We start from the raw sequence: 23953 nt of genomic DNA, 5'->3' as shown, positions 1-23953 counted from the left end.
ACTTCCAAGACCAGCGCGGCGTGCATATATAGGTGCGCGAGGGCAAGAACGTACGATACATATACACGGAAACCGGTCATCGAGTATGCACGTATTGAACGGGTATACGAGTACACGTAACACGCGAAGTAGACGCCTGGAATTGGCGTTTTTGTTTCCCGATATCAATTTCGGAGCGACGATGAGGGGCTTTTAATTGGGACTGGCGATGTTGGTTGGCAGTGGCGACGTTGCTGATGGCGACCGAATCGTCCATCGACAGTAATGGAACGCGATAAATGCAAGTAAATCTCGACGCGGAGAGATCCCCTATTCTTTTTTCTTCTTTTTTTTTCTCTCGATGAATACGGTTTATCCAAAAATTGACCGTCGAGTGGGTACAGTGAATGATGAAACTGTCGATTTCGAATCGATTTTAACGATCTATGCCCTATGGCGTTCTGTTGTTCAAAGCTGCGAAGAAGTAGCAAAATGTCTGGAAAGATTACCCTATATATGTACCTATATGAAGTTGAAGATAACTACAAATAAACACCCTGTATCCGAAGATGCAATATAATTTCATGATCAGATAAAATGTACAGCCTCCTGCCATAACATTTGAAACATATTCAAACACGAAGTTATCGACAGTCTTTCCGAGTTTTGTTTGGTCGACGAGAGAAAAAGTTGCTGATATGGTACTTCTTGCTACTGTAGCAGAGCATCGTTTCCTATTACGCATGTAAGGATGTATTATCAGCGGACGAAGAATGATTATAATCTGTTCATTTTAAATTCTCGAACCAGTGAGACTAATTGTAAGACGCATTCCAAAGTTCGGGTTACATTTAGTCTGGAGGTATTAGCAGCACCAGAGGAATCATTATCGGCTACAATAACTCATTTAAACACAACGTACCAACAAATAAATTAAATAGATGTCATCGTTTGGCCTTTTCGCATTTTCCCATTCTCATTGCATTCTATGAATTTCATATTTTATGGTTATGTTGTCTCGATATTCCCCGTGCCGAAAAGGCAACTATTTAGCGAATTATTTGTATTTTCAATTTATAATGATGTTGAAAAAAATCAAAGTATTTCACTTCGTGTCAATTGTCGTGTCATTAAAGATCTTAATTTTACTGTTACTACGTAACGCAATCTAAAAGCGGGAAAGTTTACTGGCAACCGTTTGAAAGGACAGTGACTCGATATACCTGTGTCATTCTCGGAGAAGATTGCTTCCCGCAGCGATACAATAGCTTCGCCCGCAATAGGTCTCTAGTCGATGATTCTGGAAGTGGTTATATTTCACTGCACACATTCTATTACGAAGTTACGATTTGATCGATCGTAGGAAGCGAATACTGTCTGACCCGCAGGGGAAGCGTGAACTCTACCTCGATTTGAATTTCACGTAGAAAAATGACACTGACCTTAGTCCATCTAGTGAGCGAACACCGAACTAAAGGTTCAACATTCGAGCGGTAACTGCCCTACGAGTGACTCTTTATCTTTGATTCCTACGTCGTCATTTCCGCTGTTTATCGCTTATGTAAACTATTCGAGTTCTAAATATAGGATGAATAAAGAAAACGTTAGTATCATTCTACTATAACAGTTGTATAATATCAGAGAATTAAATTAAGAAAGTGTCGAAAAAGATTCATATAAATCTATCAATTATACGGAAATCCATGTTTTATGTAGGATTTCGATAATAAACGATTAAACGATTAAACGTTCGAGATAAATTGGTTAAAATTAAACTCTGGCAGAAACTAACAAAGGAGAAGGGCGAATAGAGGAAGGGTGACGAGAACGGTTGTAGGTACGGGGATGAAGCGTAGAATGGGGAATGGGCAAACAGAGCGCAATTAACGTGCGACTATTAAATATGTACGCGAGTTACTGCGCCACGATACGTGTGTGCAGGCCAGCACAAATGCATCGGCTATCGAACGCTCGCACGGCACTACCGATCTCTTCTTGCATCCTGTTGGCACAGCCGCTTGATTAGCTCCACCATATTTACATATCATTAGCCGAGTGTTTGTCCGAGTCGGGAGTTCCCCTTCTACATCACCGTTGTCCGTCAATATACGAAATAAAAGTTATTACGCTCCATAAAATACTGTGTCGTTAAAAATCACTTCTATTGAAACCATAGTCGCGTACTAATTTTTACTACATTCTGTTTCTCGAAAAACAAATTCAAAAATTTAAGAAAGAAATCATATCACGTATAAATAAAGACTTGTATTCTAGAATTTATATTTCAGTTTCAGTTTATTCATAAAAATACGAATTTCGATTTTTATCTCGTTGCCTACATAGCATAACAATTTCTTTTTTTTTTTTTTTTTTTTGTTTTATACACTACTTAAATGTATTGGACAAGCTGGCGGTAATTGCCGCAAGAGGGAAAACGAAAACGGAATAAATAGGTTAATGAACTCGATTGCTTACCGCACAATTTTCGATCAAAAAAATTATCTCAACGGCAATATATTGATTAATTCACCGCTATATAAATCGTAATATTCGACACAATCTAACTGCTGAAAGACATCCGCCTACATCATGGACTGAAATGTAATAAATACTGCTACCATTGGTTTATCAAAGAAAATGCTTAAGAATTTGATAAACGATATGCTAAAAATAATAGTAACGTTCAGTTTTATCGAGGCATTTACTTCGATGTAAGGTATTCAAAAAAGAAAAAAGCACGGTTCCTATTCCTGTACTTCGTTTGTAAGAAACTATCTGAATCATAATATTAAGATATCAAGTTGCTTCAGTAACTTTTTTATCTACTTAACGTTCACGCAATCTTAACGTCTAAGTTTTCGATTACGGTAATGCATTTTGATTATCTTTTTTTTCCTCTTCGTTCTTCTTAATTTCAATATGGCGACATTCAAATCAGTCTATTGAGTCGTACACGTTTCTCGAGCTTATCCATAAGAAATTATTGTAAAAAGTATCGTTTTTAAATTACTATTAAGGCAGTATGGTAATATGACTCGACTTACGTACATAGGCTTACTTTTAAGCCTTGCATAAATTGCCCAGTATCTGTCAGATATGTGCGTGTTTCCTACTCATCGAGATTGAAAATATCAATGAAACAATGTTTAAAGCGTTTTAAAACTTAGTAAGATTTTTACATAAATAATTTTACTATGTATGATAATTCATAATTTTTCATTATCCATCTGAATTAATGTTCTATCTGTATGATTGTACACAGATGGTTCAAGATTTCCCTTAACTTCTCGTCAAATTGTGTTACTGAATTAGGAGAAATTCAAATTGGTCCTCGTGCATCGTTAATTATTACAAAAGTTTAAGACAAGAAATCTGATGAACAACAATCAATAAATAAATGGATAGCTAACAAAAAAACTAACAGAATAATAAGACAATCTATCTCTATAAATTGAAATATAATGGTAGTTAATTACCATTATTATTGTAATGTTATAATCGGAACATTGATATACGAACGATTGCAATGTTTCTCGAGGCAGTATAAAAAGTAGGAACTGCCTAAGAAATTCAGTAACGATTACTAGTAATCTAACCCACCTTAAACATACGAATTCGAATTATCTCAAAAGTGTTTTCTTTTCAAACGTAACGTATTTCACACAAAAAAACTTAGTGTTTGAGAAATAGTCAATTTCATCGACGAAAGGAAAATTTTTCAGCAATCAACGTATCCACGCCGCATTTTAATCTAACCCTAGCAAGTGGCAGCATTGCTACATCCTGTTTCCAGCATAGCCGATTCAAATTGCTCGAGGACTTGCATATTCTCCGGAGATACAGCATTAATGCCCAAACGTTCCTTATAATCGTTTCCGGATAAGCGTCGACGAGAGTACTTAATGGAGTCATTCATCGCTTGTTCCGGAGTATCGCTGTCGCTCGTACTGCTACTGCTGCTGACGCTAGTCGAATGTCTGCCACTAGATAAGTCTTGTCTCTCGGAGTCAGCCTTATCATCAGGAACTGAGACCTCGTTACGAAGCTCCAAGAAAGTATTTTGTGCGTTACATAAAGATGCTGAATCTTGTCGATCCTTCCGATTCTCTGATACAATTTCTGTCAGAGATCCGATGCGCGTATAAGTCACATCATCTTGAAACGTATCAGTCAATGCATTATCGTCCTCATCGTCAGGTTCACATTCGACTCTAACATACGTATTACCGTGTTTATGTTCATACGTAACAAAATCGTTCGATGTCATCGAGTTCGAAGCAGAATCATGCGATTCAACGCTCTTGATTATGTTGTCATTCTTTTGTCCTTTCTTTGCTATGATCTTGCCCGAGAGCCAATTTTTCTGTTTCACCTCTCCATCAATGAAATCATCTTCGAAACTGCTTGATGCCAAGGGTGTCTTGGTAGCATATTCGCCACTACTTGTGTCTTCGTCCGCGACTTCAGTAACTTCAAGTTCATTCCTTTCGGAAGTAGTACCGCTTTTGTATACTAGCTTTGCTCTAGATGGCGCTGGTATATGCGCTTCTTCCAATTTCACGTGCTCGAAGAATTTTGTGAGGGCACCACGCTGCAATTGGACCGCAGGCTCGTTTCGTTCGCCTGATTCCAACTGGTAGCTTTGATGATACAACTGTTGTTTCCCGACTGAGAAATCTTTGTTACCTGAACCGACGTCTCGTGATTCTCGAGAATTATCGGTGAGGATATAGGACTTGTTATGGCCTGAGAACAATGAGTGGAGAAGACCACCGGTTCTTGGCCTGTACTTTGGACGACTATTGAACAGGGTTGTTTCCTCTGGCTCGGTTGACTTTGTAATTTGTAACTGCTTATCGGATTCGGTACTATCGTAGGAAGGCAGTAGGATTTCTGTAGCTCTGGTGGATCGCAGTTGATTGATACCGAACTTATTTCTTGGCTGCCTGGTCCTCGATTTTCTTCCATTGAGAGTTGTTCGTTCCAATTGGTATTTTGCCGTGATGGAGAGATTTTCGGTGTCGATGATACGATTGAGGGCGGGTACTGCGCGATTTGTTTGCTTCTTGCGGTTACGACCGGCGGTGTCAGGCAATTGCTTACCAATGAACACAGAGGAGTCGGAGACTTCGGTCTGAATGCGAGAGTTGTAGCCTGATGTGATTGGCAGTTTGTAGTTGAGCACTGTGGCGTGATTTTGGTCTTCGGAAGATTGACTTGCCCTTCTAGCTGGTTCTGTGATTTTTTTAACGATAAGGTATGATTGATGCTTTTCTGATTGAACACTGGTGACTGGTAGCTGATAGGCGTAGGACACTTGTGGTTCTGCTCTATCGACATAGGCGATGCTCGATCGAGGCAGCTGGTTGAGCACGATGGAGGAGTAGGGCACGGAACTTTCTCGATAGTCACTGTTGATTGTTGTAGAAGTCCCAACGTCTGATTGGTTGATGCTATTGGAGGAGATTGGGATGAGGAAAGTTGAGGAGGGAAGTTGGCCGATGCCGATGGAAGAGGAGAATCCCCGCTTTTTCTGAGTTGCATCAGTTTTATGAAGTCCACAAGTCGTTTTATAGATCTCTGCGTCTTCTCTTGCTTTCCTAATAATTCCTGTCGCGTGCGTTCCTGTAGCTGTGTAAAGAAAGATTTAATAATCAACAAACATACATCATTGTATTAAAAGGATCTGAAAAATATCAAAACTTAGGATTCACATCGATTACTGTCTGATAATGTCACGATAAAGATGCACATGCTCTCGGAACAAAATTTTAACCAAACGATTTGAAATATATCCCGGTGTTGTGATATTTACACACATACGCTACTTTTTAACATTTCTTATACACGAATCTATCTTCGTCAATTGACTATATTTACTAAGACAAAATACATAAGCAATACATAATTTAAATTTAAGAAGTAAAGATGAAACGTCGAAATTAATTTTTTTTTTTTTTATAAAACACTGAAGTTGTTTTAAGTCGTACGTGATAGAAGCATCGTGCATTACGTACTTTCACGAATTAACGAATAAAATTATTACTGTAGATAATGTATTTTATGAACTATAGCGAATAGCGAATAAGTCACTTCAAGAAAAAAGAATAATTTATGTCTGTACGTGTATGTGTCTACAGTAATAATGCTAAAAAAAATTATAACGTTAGATAAATCGATTTTTTTATAAAGCAAACAACTAGCTTTGTTATAAAAAAATCGGTACATATTTAGAAAAGAATATTCAAAATGAACAAGAAAAACGTAGAGATCTTGCAGGTTCTCATTGATGAAAAAACAAAAGATGCAAAATATTTGCGTATAATTCCATTAACGGCATTCCAAATGAAAAAAATTTGTGAATTTCTTTCTACGCAGGCCACAGGACGAACCTGAAGGGACTGGCCGAGTAGTTGTGAGCGTTTTTCCAACTCGTAAACCTGCAATCTCAGATCCGAGTTTCGCTTGAGCAGCTCATATCTTTCTCTCTCTTTCTCCTCTGCAAGATATTTCGCGTTCAATACACGTTGCTTTTTTGTGCCCTATTACTGACGATCGACCAAAAAGTTCTTCTTAATTGCAAATTCTTCTGCTGTATTTGAGAAGCCGGTTTCACTCGCGACACTTCTTCCGGCAGGCTGCTCTCTCGTTTATTCTCTCTGTGTGCTTACGCTCAATAAAGTCTGCGGCAACGCTGCGATACCTCGTTGCACGTTAAATCTAGAAATTGTGGACCCATGTTACACAATTTCCTGCTCTTCTTTCATACAACTTGTTTGCATTATCTATAAGTACTTTTTCCATTTTATTTTTCGCGTGGAACTCTTTTATAGCATATACATGTGTACGCTAATTTCTGATTATCGAGTATAAGCAAAATGCCGCTATATTTTTATATCTTTTCTCTTTCTCACTCTTTTTTTTTTTTTTTTTTGTTATCAAGAATACATCACAATACATCGAATGATTCCGAACGGTGCCGCCGCGAAATGAGATAAGCGTGCCACGAACATTCATAAAAGCTAGTGTCTGCAGGAAACAAGAACTTTTTTGTCAATCACACGATCAACGTTACTACAGCTACACATCTGAAAAACCAAGGACGATTTACCGAATTCCTCGTCCTTTTTAAAAGATGAACGTCCCTCATCTCCCTCCTCCCCTTCGTCGCCGTCACCAATTTCTTCCTCGTCTATTAACGCACATTTGGGGCATATTCTTGATGGAGCTGGTGATATGGAGTGGCAAGACACATGGTAATTCGATGCACAATTTTCACATATCGTTAACGTACCTATTAGAACACAAAATTAAAAGAAAAATTTACGATTTAAAGACGTCTTTGAAAAACAAAATGTAAAACAAAAAGCAAAATGTAAAGTTGACAATATACCTGGATTTCTACAACTTATACACACTGCTGAATCACTGCTAATCCTCTCGATAGTTAGACTGGAAGGTAAACCAGGTATATGAACTGCCTTGCTGCCAACCGATTGAACAGATTTAATGGTAGGTACAGGCAATTGTATTTGACTAGGTCCGTTTTCAACCTTGTTCTTATTAGGGAAAACTTTACTTTCCGTTACGTTTCTAAGTATGTTTGGCCTCGTAGTGGACTTTTGTACCGGTATTAAAGATTTCATCACTGTCCTTGACGTTGGTGGTGACGTAGACTTTGCTGGCACAACTTTTACAGGAGGTGGCGAAGGACCGTTCATACGAGCAGTAGTTTGACGAGTTTGCGGAACATTTCCAGATTGCAGGTACGAGTGTCGTTTTCGTTTCTAGAATAAGCATACAAAACGTTTCATACTAATATATCATTCAATATGATAATAAAAGATTTATCTATACTTACCGTTGGCACTTCAAGACTGGAATATACGAATTGCGGATTAGCAGTACTCCGACGTTTCCTTTCAGCCCTCTTGTTTTGTAATTCGGCGCACATTTTAGTAGTAATGAGACCAAGTGCGTTTAAAAAATTAATTTTTTCAGTCGATTCGAGTTTACGCTCCTCTGGCTCTTCTTTCTCAGATTTCTCATTAGAATTCTCGTCCATGGAAACTTCAATAACATCATCTTCACCGGAAATCGTTTCCACCGAACTGGGACGTCCCCTAAGAACGAACACGACGAATGATTTTATATAAAAGAAATTGTCGTTATCAACTTCTACAAACTATTCGAGGTTCGCAATTAAAACTCACTTGGTAGATGCGGGATTCCGCGTAGGCGAGACAATATCCCCGTTTCTAACGATCTCCTCGTAGTCCTCTTTCGAACTCTTCGTAGTGAAGTCATTGCCGGTCTTAAGTTTTGTTTCATTGTTATTTGTAATATGATTATTGTTGTTCAATCCGAGAAGCGACGCGATGGAAACTTTCGCCCCGTTCGCGTTCTCCGCTTTGAATGTTTCGACCTCTTTGCGCAGCCGCTGGACAACTTGCTTCTGCGTATACAGATTGAAAACTATGAGCATCGGTCAATGATGATCGTAGAAAACTTTCTTGGCAGACTACGTGTTGCAGATCGTTTAAATATGAATTCGTATGGTTAAGTTAGATGCAAGCTCGTCCTTAGCAAACGCGTTTTTTTACAAGTCGAGAAACAATTCGTTGGAATATCAACGACAATACGAATGCAAGCGATAATAGATCAGCGATTGTTAATAAATTACGAAGAACGAGTGTACCGTTTTCTATTACAATTTATTGAGATATACATTCTGCCAAGAAAAATGTTGCGCGTTCGTATTATTTTTAATTATTTAGCGACGAAGAATCCGCAGAGCTACGTAACGAATAATCAAAAACTGACACGATTTTCCAGAGAATACATCGATCGATTTAATTTCAAGCTTAATTCCCTTGTATGATAATCTCCAATTTGTATTCAAAAAGGAAAGAGACATATAGAAAATAAAAACCTTCGCCTTTACGCGTAAAAAAGAAAAAACTGCACGCGTGGTGAGTATGTATATCGTAAGTTGCATGTTAATAATCTGTTAAGATTGGTAGGATGGCTTCCCCCCTCTGTACAACACAGAGACACCGTACCTCGGCTAGGTGGCGAGCAACTTGCAGAAGTTTTCAGAAGTAAAACGTTTAACTTGAAATACAATGAACAACGGTCGAAGAGCGATCCCGGTGAAATGAGCGTGGAAAGCGGCAGAAAAACCGAAGCAGACGACGTACCAACGAGGAAAACGAAAGGATGCGGAAGAAGAAAAGGGAAGAAAGGAAAAAACGCGGAGATTTCGTAAAGAGCTGAAAACGTTTCTGCGGGACATTTTATTGATTGAGCCCCTCTGCCCGGCCCCTACTCTGCTTCCTTTTCGCCCAAGTCCCATTCGCGCTCTCTCTTTCTCTCTATCTCTCTCTTTCTCTGTCCAACATCTCTCTCCATCTCATATTCCCCGGTACAACCTCCATCCACCCCCTCAACGTGTATCTGTATATACGTGCCTCTCTTTCACTCCCAGTTACTCCATCTTTATCCATTTCTATCCGTTTACGTATCTCTTTCGCTCCGACAGCAATCTACCTGGATCGGTCGTTTATTGCCAACGTGAAAAAAGAAGAAAAATAGCAGCCAGGAAAGCCGTTGGGAGGCAGAGACTTTAGGAGAAACACGAGTATACAAAGGGAAGAGAAAGAAGCGCATCCGCGTCGACGGGATTATCGTGAAAATGTTTAGAAAAGGATGCTGGGCGATAGCAAAGCGCATCCACCAGAGTCTCTTCGGGCAACACTAGCCCCGTTATCGATTCTTCGCGTCGATTCGCGAATCCCAAAAAGAAACGCGCTCCAAGTGATTCCTATAATTTAACGCGACCGCGCACACGTTCCACGGATACCTTTCGAGAAAATGGATATGTTTCTCGCGACTTGTCGAAAATTCGATTCTCCGCAAGTGTCTCTTTTTCCATTAATTAGTCGCGTCGTTCTACAACCGTTTTTAATTCTCTTTTTTTTTCTTCTTTTATCACGTCGACAAGCGTAGATAGCCTTTAGCGGTTATTTCCGGTGTTCGGAACGTTCATTGAAAGTTTCCTTTCGCCAGGTTCATACGTTTCTGCAGTAGGAAATATGATATTGTTACTGGATGCGATGTACACGAGCTTATGATAATGTAACAGCCATGGTTACGTGGTCGAGTAAGCTCGCGAAAGACTAGAAAGATGCAGGATATATATGGTGCGTGAGCAAGGGGAAAGAGTACGTCTATTCGTCTCTATCTTCGACGCGATCGACAAAGTTTGGAAAGGTGGTTGGTAAACTCGCTCAACGAGTTCGCTATTTAATTATAACTGTGCATTACTCATGCTAGCGAGAATCCTACGAAGAAACTGCAAGCTTGGTCGATACATAGACGCATGATTCGATAACGTATGGACAGTTTGTGATGAATGCATTCCAGGAATGACTTGTCCCATTAAACAGACCAATTATTATTAAACTTGCGAATTAATTCCTTTCAATGATACGTTTTCGTGTTACAAGAAAATGTACCATTTAAAGGTAGCAGCGTGAAACGTTTGATCAAATTTGAAATAAAATATTAATAATTACCGTAGATGTTCTTATGCCGAATACTTAACTTATCTTTACTACCGATAAATAAAACCACTGGAATAGATAGTATTACGGTTGTCTTAATTGTAATATCTTTAAAACGTTTCTCTCGTGTGATGCGTCTATCGATCGAGTTAGCGGATATTTTGTTTGCTTCGAATCAAGGACATTGATCGATACAATTTTATGTTTCCTAGACGATTCGTTATCGGTAGGATAATTTGATATGATATCGTTTCTATTTGCACGTAACGGACAGGCATAAATATGGAACATCCCCGAGCCAGCTTGTCCTGGATCATCGCGAAAGAGTGAAGCTTGAGGAAATCGATTCTCAACTTACCTGGCACCTTCCCAGAGATACGATGTGCAAGTGAATCTTTTGTATCTGACCAAGGATATCTGTATTCTGCAAAATAACAGAGGGCACATTCTTAATTAGTCGTACTATATATATTTTGTATTAATAGAGCGCTATATCCAAATAGATTCATTCTATCAACAACGCGGAATAATAACAAAAACGAAAGAAATTCTTACATCTAATTAGAAATATAATTTGTTATAGCTTCGTCTGCTTGTTTGTTGCTCTGCTATGAGTATTCGCACCGATCGTACTGTTACAGTTATTATGACATAACAGTTAGTCACCGGTAGGAACTGATAGAGTAAAACGTAATTGTTACAAGAATTTTCATATTTTGATAACGCTTCCTTCGATATGATAGAAAAGGACGAAAACTTTTTTCTAATTATATTTTTATCAAAGTCAACGTGAGAACGATCATAAGATATAACGGAAGCGAGTTAATTGTTTCGGAGATAATAATTATTACGTTATATATAGGAAGTTGGAAGAAAACTATCTGCCGAAGAATATCAATACAACATCGAATAGCAACGTTAGCAAGACACGAACGATTTAACATCCACTAAATACAGCAAATCAATTGTAACGCCAAAAATAACTGGTAGCGGAGACTTGGTTTTCCGGCAAGCCTGGTACGAGAGTACCACCGTTATTACGATCCCTCCGAGATACTCGTACGTACGATCGTGTGTTTGTAAATTTCGAAATGGTTTGCAGGATTAGTAAAAATAAGTGACTTACGTTCGGGTCATCCTTCAATTTGCCCACACAGATCTGAAATTGAAAGAGAAAATTTCAGTATTAGTTATAGTTACAAAGATGGTTCGAATGTTCGATTCAGAACATCCTCGGTCGCTACGCTTTTATACACGCGACCGTGGCGTCTCTTCTGCGGCGTAATGACGCAATTACCGTAACATTGTGTGTCGCTTGTATCGAAAAATGTGTACAAACGGTCAAATTAATGTTTTTACGTGATTAAAAATTCCCTTTCTTTTCCTTTTTTGCAGTAGAGAAATATTCTTACGAACATTTGTTTTTGGCTAATTTCGATCTATGCTTAGATAAACAGAAAGAGAAAAAGATTTTCAAAAAAAATCTTATCGACAACCAAAGTAAACACGTTCGAAATAAAAATAAAGTATATTCTATATACGTTTATTTATATATCGATGTGTACATAATATTAAAATAAACTCGTACGAAGTACAAAACGTCACATACCAGTTTTTCCCCTATGTTGCGTATGCTCCGACTTTGTTTTTTTAAAATATTATAAAATTCACAGACCGATAATTCTACGCACCTGTTTCCCGACAATCGACGTGTAACTCAAATGCGTATCAAACGAGAACAGGTTTGCCCTATCCGGTTCGCAAATACGCCGAACGCGAATATTGATCCAATACAATCCAATTGATAAATTCCTGATAAATTATTTAGCGATTAACCAATTAAGCAAGCATCCAAAGCTACTTTTACAATTACATTGAATAAAAATTTTACTAAATACTAAACACGAATCGGTTATGTCGAAAAACGAATTCATATCGAAGAGATCTAAGTAAATAGAAATCGATTATCGAGATATATCGATTATACGAACGATTGTCCGAACGAAAATATTCAGTTTCGAAGAATTAGACAGGACAAGGTCGGTAGAGCAGGGCAGAATGCGAATCGTGTACCGTTAAACTTTCCCCATTGCGTTACATATCTCCCTAACGATAGCACTTGTTAATAGAAATTTAGTGTAAATAAACGAAATAAGTATATCTGTTATGTACGATCCGATAATACTGATTTATAGTATTTTAACATACGCGTCCGGAGTTTAGTCAATAGAATACCTTTAGTCTTTGATCATTTAGTATTAATACGGAGCTTAGATCGGCGGTATAAAAAAAAAAAAAAAGAAAATACAAGCATTAACAGTTTTAAATAAAGGTCAGTGCGAAAATATTGATAAAAACTAATAGTACGGCCGTTAGAATTAATCAGACTTTTATTGGTTTACTTTATGCGCTATCGAGCAATAAACATAAAGAAATTCAGAAGTCAATCGGCAGAGAACAGGATAAGGTAGAAGTTAAATATAGTGGAAGTCGTCTTGTGTTTATCGTAGTAAAAGTGCAGTGCATACATCATGATAAAATTAAAGTATATAGCAGTAGTTAAAAAAAAAAAGAGCGAACTGGACAAAGACAAAAGTAAGCAAGTAAAGGAGAAAGAAACGGAGAAAGAGAGGATATATGTAGGACTATAGAAGTTATAGGGTAAACGGGAGAAAAAGAGAGGGAAATCAACCGAACAAGTGAGTAACTACATGAACGAGCGAGAAAGATAAAGATAAAAGTGAGAGAGAGATAGAATGTTGGTTCTCAAAGTCATGCGACGCATCGGTCGAAGCATTCTACCAACAAAGGTTAAGGTCTGAACACTCGTTCACCTTCGAGTTTATGCGATTCGTAAAAAAAATGATCATTGCATGGTGCAAGCTTATAACATGATTAAAAAGCAAGCAAAAGTTCCCTTGGAACTTGTTACGCTTCTTTCACTTTCGATAACGCGCAACGTAACCGAAGAGCGAATACAGTTTACAAACGTCCGATACGAGTGAAAGGGATACTTTTATAAAATAGATCGAAAGGAGGTGTATACTGTATACGACATTAGAGTGACTCAGTTTCTGTTCGTGTCTTGTATAAATCGGACATCTTTGATCAACGTGATTGTTTGTTTCATTAAATTTCATAGAATTTACATTGAAATAACAAGTTCCGTAAATACATGTAGTATAGGAGGTGTGCATTTATGCACGCGCGCGCGTGCTCGATGCGTACATGCGTTTGTGCACGCATAGTGCGTGGGAATGCCGAGGAAACTGAGTCACAAAAATAATTTGTTAAAAACTTAAACAAGCGATATACTAGTTTTCGTTTACTTTGCGATGATTCCTCGGTAAACAACAAACTGCATTCGAAAAATACGTTAAAACTGTGTAAAAACTATTTCACTTTTCGAGTCGATTACTTACTGAACATGCTATCTCGACTTTTTGGTCGATAGAGTATAAATGTATTAAAAAGAAGTACGAAGTAGCCGGTCGGGCAAGAATCATTCGTTAACTTGGTCGCTCGTTCGTTCGGCTTCGTACTCTCAATCTTTAAATCGTTATCGACATACATGCATAGCCGCGGTACTCACCTGATGATCGCGTATGGCATTTTTCAGTTTAGTTTGCACAGTGAGTATTTCTTCTTGCAAACTCTTCGATATCTCCATATTTTTCTATTGAGATTATTCGTATTTCCTCCCTGTTCAAAAATTCGGCCGATTTTAGCGAGAGAAGAGGAGGACGGGAAACCCTCCTCCCTCTCACTCTCACTCTCCCACCAAATTGACGAGAACAGCGGTATACGCTCCGATCAACCGCACGCACGGCGCGCACCAGCCACCAAACTCTTCGTGCCACCGCAACAACACTTGACCGTTTTAACTTAAGAAAACTAGACAGATAAAAATGTCATAGACATATTTTATCGGTTCGTTACATAGGTACATATGCACACCCTTATTTCACGACACCGATCAGACGAAACAACGTCGCTAAACCGCGCACCAAAGTGAATTGTTCGCTCATCAACGAGCGTCTGTGCTGCCACCAGCACTCTTGCCTCCGTACACGGACGTGCCAAGTTGCTAGAGATCCCCTGACACCCCTGGCCCGTACCCTCGATTCTTCTCTCTTTCTCTTTCTCCCTTTCTTCGTTCCTCTTCCTGCGCTGTATGCCCAGGGTCTGACGCGCTTCTTGAAAAAAAGTTTTCGCGCCAAGCTTATAACCGATAGATGTGCCACGTGAAACAGCCTACCGCTTTATATTACAATTTTTCTACAAGCATTGTTCGCATATCTTGTGTAATCACTATGAACTATGCTTAAAAATTTTTCAGAAACACAGGATGTTCAAAGAAAACATCTCCTTGAAGTAGATCTTTTATGATAGTGAACGTTGGTAATGCCGACGATAGTGGCGCCACATATTTACGATTAGGAAACGAAATGCTGTTCGTGATAGGAGACAAGCTCATTCTATGATACCCGAAGATATGTTTCGGAATTTTCATATTTAAATACGTGTCTCAGCACGGCTGCTCCTATTAAGCATATAAATTTGAATCAGTATTTATATCAAAGAATTTGCTTCATTAGTTCATATATATACACACTTAAAATAATGAAAGTCTTACATAAAATGCGATAAATTATTACCATTCTATATACTCATTCTTATATTTATAATGACATATTAAGTAATTATAATGTATCTTATATACTTAGAATCATAAAAAGAACACTTTGAATATTCAAAATAATTAGAATAAATAGTTATTTAATATTTGATATCGTAATGAAAAAGACTACTACATACACGTATGTATGTATGTATATGCGAAAAAAGTACGTTACGCAGTTTTCATTTCTTTTATAAATCACAATATGCCGCGACATTGAAAATTAATTGCTACTCATTAACTTCTATCTCATGTAAATATATCGGAGCTATTCAAAACTTCATTATATATAAATTAAATAAAAAAGAAAAATATACATATACAGGAAAATATGAAGTTTAAATCGATCAGTTGCACGTGATAATATATCACGTGATCACACATCACATACCTATCTTATATGTATAGCCTAATTTAATACGTATAAAATATAATATCTCCATACCTTACATTATAAAAATTTAATTATGTTATTAAAAATTATGCGTTATTCCATCTACATAAATATCATGGTTTTATATCAAGTTATCTCAAATCGAGCAATTTCTTTAACAACTTTCACACCTTATAAAAAGATAAATTAAGGAACAAAAATGAGTAAAAATAATAGATAGCATGTTGTATATTAGCAATTCTGCTACATTTTCAGTTGTGTCATAATTTCACACTCTTTTCTAACTTATAAGTGCAATTTGAAGCTATATATACATATGCCTAATAAACATCAATATGAGCTATCAAAATATATGTAAATTGTCTAGTTTTTTATATGCTTCAATTCACTTCACTATATTTTTATATCTGTTTTTGTAAATGTTAAAAAGTAATAACTTTAAGCGGTATATTTATAAAAATGATTATGTTTAAATTATAAAAATAATCTTTAAATTTATAATACATATTGTATTCAAAATTACCTTAAAAACGATTCGTTACCTTACTGCTGTTCTTAGAATTTGAAATAAGTTTATATCACATACACGTTACGTAAAATGGAACTGAAATATTATAATTCTGTCATTTAACCTTTTAAGATTTAGTTTGTTCCTTGGATATATGTATATATGTGTAGTATGATCGAGATTGAAAAAATGCGCATGCGCAAACTTGAAAATTGTGTTTAGTTTAGTGTTAAACTTTGTTCGACTTCTTATATATGTTAAGTGTGTACTGCAATACAAGTATAGTAAATTGATTTCAATTATACTTTTCATAGATATACATTTATTTTGGTAAATATTATGATATAATTTAGTTTATTTTTCAGTTATATTACAAAGTTGATATCTTCTATTTTAGCAGTTTTTGAGGTTATATTGCAAGTTTTCTTTCATATATTTAAAAATAAACGTGTCATTTTCCTTAAAATTAATCTTATTATGATTATTTAATATAATATAACATTAGTAATGAATCGTTCAATTTTTTGTACTTCCAACTTCTATAGAATTGTTTGTTGTATGAACATATAATATACAGAACTTTTTTGTCAATTTGTAAAATAAATAATCTTAATATCTATTAAATGTATATTAATTTTTACATCATTAGTTAGAAAGGTTAATTTTGTTATATGATTTTACATAAGAAAAAAGGCTATAAGCAAGGCAGCGCTGAGTATATTTGTAAAATATGTTTATAGAAATGGCTGGTAAGAGGGCTGCGTCTACGGACCTGAATCATGACAATTGGGATGATGAAGAAAAACCCGAAGAAGCAGGAACATTTAAGAAAGCTTCTGATGATATATTGGAAAAACGTGTTGTTAAAAAAGCTAAAAGACGTTTACAAAATTCAGAAGTAAATAATTCTGACATTTCCTTATTTTTTACCTTACAATATGTGTATATATGTGTGTATATATTTCTTTCACAATATTTTTCAGGATGGTACCAGAAGTGTATTTGGTACGTTTACAGGTTTTAAAACAAAAACTTCAACTAGTGCTTCACCCTTTAGCTTTTTAGCTAATAATAATACTAATATTAGTGCTAATGATATGGCTTCTAAGACGGTTACGAATGTAAGCAAGTCTTCAAACAATGAAACTCCAAAAAGTAATGAAAATGGAACTAATAAGAGGGAAAATACAGAAATACAAACTTCGTCAACTATCTTCACTAGTAAAAATACTACTTCTGATCAGGAAGAACAAAATATATTTAAAAAATCCACTGACTATTTTGCTAAATTAAAAGGATTAAATGAAAGTGTGGCACAATGGATTAAAACTCATGTTGATGCAAATCCATTTTGTATCTTAACTCCAATTTTTAAGGATTATGAAAGGTATCTTAAGGAAATTGAAGCTAAACATGGAAGTGAGATTGAAAAATCAACACAAGCGCAGTGTAGTGATAATAAAGAAATTGCAAATACAGAAAAAAATATTGAGAGTTCTCCATTTGGAAGAACACATGCAAAGTCACCATTAAAATCTGCTGAATGGAAACCTGAAAAATCAATTTTTGGCAATATTAATCCAGTTTCTAAATCTATATTTAGTAAATCAGAACATACTGTAAATACTGGTAAACCTATTTTTAGTACAGATCAGAATTCAGACTCGCCTAAATCTGTTTTTGATAGTATTGATCAAAAATCTGGTAGCAAAAGCATATTTGGAAGTACAAGTTCTGAAAAAAATCCATTTTTGAGTAAGCCACCTACTGCATCTGATAAATCAGAAGAGCAAGAAACAAAATCAGATTCAAAACCTACTACTACTATTGTTACTAATACCACTATCACTAGTTCTTTTGCTACAACAAATACAACTACCTTTTGTTTTGGTCAAAGTTCTGCTACGAGTAATACATCAACTGGATTTAGTTTTGGAAGGTACTTTATTAAAAATTTTCAGTATAATAAAAATATTTTAATAATATTGTAACTTTGCAGTACCAAACCATTTACATTTGGAGCTCAAGTAGTACAGCCACAAGAACCTGAGGATGAAGGAAAAGACGATGAAAACGAAGAACCACCAAAAGCAGATTTTAAACCAGTAACAGAAGAAGGTGCCATATATGAACAAAGGTACATTCAACATTTTCTAGCAACCATAAAGAAAGCAGGGCGTGTATTAATTTAAGATTAAAACTTGAATGTGATGCTATGTATTATTACATTTTTTACAGATGTAAAGTTTTTGTTAAAAAAGATGGTAATTTTACTGATCGAGGTATAGGAACACTATTCTTAAAACCAACTCCAAATGAAAAAACACAATTATTAGTACGTGCACAAACATCTTTGGGAAATTTATTGCTCAATACTTTATTAACTGAAAGTATTCCAACAAAACGTATGAACAAAAATACAATAATGTTAGTTTGTTTACCAATGCCTGAATCTACACCACCTCCAGTACCAGTATTACTAAGAGTAAAGACAGATGAAGACGCCGATGTATTATTGGAAACACTCAATAAACATAAAAAATAAGAAAAAAAAATAGCAATTATAAATAATGACATATTACTGAAAAAGAAATACAGTAAAATCATGTTAAATACTATAATTGATGAATTTTTGAAAACCAAAATATACCTTCACGCTACACCTATTCATTGTAATACTTTTACCTGACTTGATATAGTTTGTAATGTAAAATAGAACTAGTATAAATTATACATATTTTTTATTGTACGAAAGGTACGTTATGGTATCAGTAAAATACGTAATATAAGTAATATAATATGTATATGAAGCAAATAAATATAAGACTTAGAATATTTGAAGTTCATATACGTTATTTACTACTTTTATTGCAAGTACTTAGAACAAAAACAAGTACGAATAATTAGCTAAATGTATACATATTCAAATTCATTTTTTCTTTGCATTATTATATATTATAAATATAAATACCATAACTTATTTAAAGTAATTTTTTGTTATGTATGTATACAGAATAGTATCTATGGAATAATATCTACATGCTTAATATAGGTTTCCTAATGTAAAATTATTTACATATGAAAAATTCATGTAAATAGAATCTAAAAGTGGTAAGTTCGTAACTTACATTTCTTAGCTCATTCTTGAATATAAAACATTTTATAGTTTCCACGTTTATAACTCAATGCAATGACTGTTTCATCATCTAACGAAATAATTTTTTTTGTTGAAGATAAAAAGAAATATAAAAGGATTGCGATATTTTGGAACAAGAATTTATTTACAGATAATAAAAAAAGTTTAAGGGATGTCCATATTTGAATTGTTTATATTGATATTGCATACGTAATTGCATCAAATTTACATTTACTTTATTAAAAATATAATATGCTTGAAAAATAAGTACAACATTCATATAACTGTATTTATGACAACATAATATTTGGAATCAGATAAGCTTTAATAATCGATGTTCTTAATTCAATATATTGGTAACTATTTTAAAAGTAGGACCATTAAGTAGACTCACATATTATAAATAAATTATTGCATATTATATTAAACATTTTACAATTTTTCAAAGTAAAACATTCGATATAAATAAAAAATTGGTAGCTAGTATAATAAAACAAATGTAAAAGATTCATATTTTATATCATTTATAATATATTTACAATTGGTTATGCAATAATTGTGCATATACCTAATGTACAGTTATTGAAAATAATTTTTCAAAATACTAATGTATTAATTATATATTAATTTTTGGAATTATCTATAAGCAGAAAATATTAAACTCTTTTTTACAAAATAAAAAATTTGTTTCATTCCTACTGTGATGATGTAATGTTATAAATTTCTATATAAAGTTAATGAAAGCTGCCACTGCAAAATGCACGCTTTATTTACAATAGCCATATTAGTTTATTTTTTATTTAATAATTCATAGATATTTAATTAATTATTGCAAAGTTGTATTGTAAAAATCGCAAAGTTGACATCTAAATCTTTTAAACGTGAACATTTTTAAATGTTTAATGCAATTAACAGCACAGCGCATTATCCTAAACTCATTTCTAGAATGTTTGTATACTAATAAGATAGGTGCTCTTTAATGATATGCCCTATACAAAAAAGATAATAAAATAAAATTGGACTTTTTCATATAAAATATCGTAATATTATAGTTGATATCTGTTCTGATAGTATTGTACATTTTTTTGTAAGCATTAATGGAAATACTTTCATATTTGCTAAGCTCTTTGGGCCATAAATGGCGTTAAAGCACCTCTTTGTCCCAAGCCTAATTGTATATGCTGCATGTGAATTTCAACACAATTTTGAAAAACTTGTTGATTTTGTGGACTTAATTTTGCACGTATCTGCTCCATTGTGCCTTGTAGCACTTTTAATTCATATGCATTACGATCTGAATCAGATAAACTCTAAAACGTAAAGAAGATTGTATAACAATAAAACAGTATGTATTCGCACTAAGGATAATGTTTCAAATTACCTTTACTTGAAGCATAAGGGCTGTTAAATCTGTTACTAATTGAGACATTTTTCCGGGTTCCCTGTCATTAACACTATTATGTCTTGCAATCATATCTGCAGCTTCCTGTCTACATTTTTCACGCAGATGTGAAGGAGCTAACATAGCTGCAACACTAGGTTCCGGAGCCATTTCTTGACAAAGTTCTTGAACGTCATTAAGAAAATCTTGCAAAGCGGTATTCATTTTTTCCAATTCAACAACGATACTAAAATTATAAATATCAATAAAGAAAGAAAATAGTTTTTCACCAAATATAACATATGAGATTAATATAATAATCGCTTACCCTGCATATTTTCTTTCAAAGTCTGGTGGTAATGGTTCTCCAAACGAACGTCTTTTTTCTGCCTCGCTGTTCATCTCTTTTAATTTTTTTATTTTAACCTTCTTAGCAGCTAATATTTTATTTACTTTAACCATAAATTCCAATAATTTTAAAGGATAACCATTCATTGTTCCACCAATATGAGATTTCTTTGGTAAAGATACAGAAGCATTCGATATTAAAGGATCGCTGTTTAAACGCGGTGACATTAATTTCATGGCATATGGTGGAGATGGTACATATTGTACATGTCGTGGTCTAAACTTCTGTGCAAATGAGGCTACACTTATCGTTTCCGGTGGTTCATTTGACTGTAAATAACAAATAAATACATAATAATATAAGATTACAATGTGCTTTTTTGCTTCAAAACAGATATACACATACCAGTACTTCATAATCTGGAACACTATGCGTTCCAAGTCCGGCGCGTTCAAATGTAATTCTGTAAGTATTATTACTAGTATCCACAGCATCAATACTTCCAGTGAATAAACCATCTTGTGGTTTTCTCAGTCTTGCTGTAACTTTGGTTCCTATTACCAATTGTAATGGTATTTCTGGTGGTAAATCTTTGAAACTATTAATATCAGCAGCCTTTCTTTGTTGCAACATTCGAATTTTTTGTCTCTTTCTTTCTAATTCTCGTCTTTCTTCCTCAAAAAACGACTGTGAACACCTTCGTGGTTTACCCATCATTCTCCTTATCTTGCACCATTCAACTCGTGTTAATTTCCGAGTTTTTAATTGTGGAAACGATTCTTTTAAACAAATCATAAAATCATTGTCTCCTTCAAAAAGAGTCCTGCATAAAAGAATATTTTAACTGTACTACATTAGATTATACATGTATGTGAATATCTTTTTTTTTTCATACATACTTATCAATGTTACTATAAAACCACTCGTAGCAAACCCATTTGTGTGCTTTTGGTAATTTCAATAAATTTCTTAACCTCATTCCAATCTTTTGTCCAATTTTACGATCCGGAGATGAAGGTGGCATTGGTTTATCAGGTTCTTTCTCTTGTTTAATTGGAGTCATTGTAGATGATATAGGTTGACTTAATATATTATTATTTTTTCTGGGCTCATTGGTTATTCTATTTTGTTTTTTTGCAGGAGATGGACGAGATACTTTTTTAGGAGAATGTTTCGTATCTGGATGTGACGGATCCTTTTTAATTCTAAAAAATAGGTGATATTAATTAATATATATATCATATTAATAAACATACTCACAATGTTAAATATTTACCTATGATGAGGATGGTTAACTAATATATCATCATAAAATAATTTGTTTTTCTTTCTAATCCTTGCTGGCATTCCCCTTCGATTTAAAACTTGAACTGGTTGGCTAGGAGGATTTGGTTTTGGAGGAGGTTGGCTACCTACTCTTTGTAAACCTAAAGCTGCAGGGCCAAGTTCAGGGATTGGATCAGATTCTTCAGTGTCCATATGGGAGTCTGTTGAATTATTTGAAATTTGCTGATCATCCATATCCATTGTATCATCATCGATCACTTCACTTTTGATCTCATCAATTGATGGATATCCTCCATTCTTTATAGATAATAGCGTTTCAGCAGATTCACCTAAGATAAAATAATTATTTACACATAAGAAAAGAATATTTGCATAAAATACAACAATAATAATTTTGGTTTTGCTTCTTTCAGATTAAGATCTACCTTTCACGATTAAAAAGCAACAAATCTGTCAAGTCCATTTATAATAACTATTTAAATATGCAAAGATATAATCAGTCATCATTATAAAAACTATTTTTTAATGCACTTATATTTTATGTTATTTTCAAAGAGTCTGTAAATTATATTTCATGATATTTTACATATAACTCTTTGAAGATTCATAACTTATAAAAAAATTGATACATAAAACTATCACTAATATTAGATATAATTCATAATAGATTATTCATTTATAAATATAAAATATATTTTTCTTTGTCTTTTTCTAAATCTGCTAATAAAAATTATTTAAAATGAGAGTTTGGTAAGAACGGGGAAAATCATTCTGCTTTTAACTATCGACATAACCAAACTTGTACGTAGTTTGGTAAACAGTATGTATAGTTATCGCATTAGAACTAAAGTCATAGAATAAGCGATATTACAAAAACCACAAAATATATTGTCAACTATTTGTCCCTAAAGTATTGTTTAGTAAATGAAATCTTAAACGGTAAAAATCTTCATTGTCCCGCTTGAATTGTGTATTGGTCATTTTTGAAATTTTAAACCAGATCTTCCTGAGCGCAATTAAAACACTAACTCTAAAATCACCAAAGTGTTACAGAAAGATCTTGTACATTAATAATATCAATTTTGAAACATTTCTCAGACTTGTGTAACTACTTTTTGTTTTTAATTAATCCTTGCTATATTAATTTTATCAAGAATAAGTTAACTTTAACTTACTTTCAATCATCTCCGCCATGTTGCTATCAATGATGCATCATGGGTATGTGTTTTCGTCGAGCTCGTCCGTTTCGCGGTGAATTTCGTTACTGGTTCTTTTCCATCGTTCCAAATGCTGTAATTGGTCAGCGAGAACCTTCGAATACTCAAATAAATCTTGTGGAACCTTTTAAATGTACACTAAATTAAGCGCAACATGTATGATAAATTGAAAAAGAGCTTAATGAAATTTAAGAGATTCGATATTATGTAAAATCAATCGAACAAACGAAATTATTTATATCTATATATACCTGTATAACATTATTTATAGGATATCTAATTTATTTAAATAATGTATACTCTGAATTTAGCAGTTTTATTTTAACTTTAATGCTAACCTAATATGATACAAATAAACTTTTTTTGGTTATTAATAATTTCATCAGTTAGTACGGATAATATTGTTTCAATTGATCAATCCGTGGCACCTACGAAATATTGTAGGAATAAGGAAAG

At 34.4% G+C, this 23953-nt stretch overlaps 3 protein-coding genes across 5 annotated transcripts; 1 reads left to right on the top strand and 2 right to left on the bottom strand.

The window, feature by feature from the left end:
* Nucleotides 1-2255: 2255 nt before the first annotated feature.
* Nucleotides 2256-16272, bottom strand: LOC139988836 (uncharacterized). Of its 2 annotated transcripts, XM_072006600.1 has the most exons (9): nt 16143-16272; nt 14137-15087; nt 11671-11703; nt 10903-10968; nt 8193-8434; nt 7841-8102; nt 7373-7766; nt 7091-7273; nt 2256-5610 (listed from the first exon to the last, which is right to left on the bottom strand). In XM_072006600.1, the coding sequence occupies exons 2-9, from the start codon at nt 14212-14214 to the stop codon at nt 3737-3739; spliced, it is 3132 nt and encodes a 1043-aa protein (XP_071862701.1). In that variant the 5' UTR covers nt 14215-15087; nt 16143-16272; the 3' UTR covers nt 2256-3736. The 2 variants fall into 2 exon arrangements, with proteins under 2 accessions (XP_071862701.1, XP_071862702.1); XM_072006601.1 differs by lacking the exon at nt 16143-16272 and having other exon boundaries at nt 14137-15497.
* Nucleotides 16273-16315: 43 nt separating this feature from the next.
* On the top strand, nt 16316-18973 carry Nup50 (nuclear pore complex protein Nup50). 2 transcript variants are annotated; one of them, XM_072006613.1, is made up of 5 exons: nt 16316-16457; nt 16868-17025; nt 17111-18066; nt 18127-18264; nt 18366-18973. In XM_072006613.1, the coding sequence occupies exons 2-5, from the start codon at nt 16870-16872 to the stop codon at nt 18670-18672; spliced, it is 1557 nt and encodes a 518-aa protein (XP_071862714.1). In that variant the 5' UTR covers nt 16316-16457; nt 16868-16869; the 3' UTR covers nt 18673-18973. The 2 variants fall into 2 exon arrangements, with proteins under 2 accessions (XP_071862714.1, XP_071862713.1); XM_072006612.1 differs by lacking the exon at nt 16316-16457 and having other exon boundaries at nt 16858-17025.
* A 501-nt stretch (nt 18974-19474) lies between these two features.
* LOC139988840 (protein lin-9 homolog) lies at nt 19475-23606 on the bottom strand. Its single transcript, XM_072006611.1, has 7 exons — nt 23456-23606; nt 22270-22609; nt 21893-22198; nt 21399-21816; nt 20973-21322; nt 20645-20891; nt 19475-20573 (listed from the first exon to the last, which is right to left on the bottom strand). The coding sequence occupies exons 1-7, from the start codon at nt 23472-23474 to the stop codon at nt 20382-20384; spliced, it is 1872 nt and encodes a 623-aa protein (XP_071862712.1). The 5' UTR covers nt 23475-23606; the 3' UTR covers nt 19475-20381.
* Nucleotides 23607-23953: the final 347 nt, after the last annotated feature.

Source organism: Bombus fervidus, chromosome 7 (genome assembly GCF_041682495.2).
Source record: "Bombus fervidus isolate BK054 chromosome 7, iyBomFerv1, whole genome shotgun sequence".
Taxonomy (NCBI): Eukaryota; Metazoa; Arthropoda; class Insecta; order Hymenoptera; family Apidae; genus Bombus; species Bombus fervidus.
Note: the sequence above shows the minus strand (reverse complement) of the source record. Positions and strands in the feature narration are given on the sequence as shown.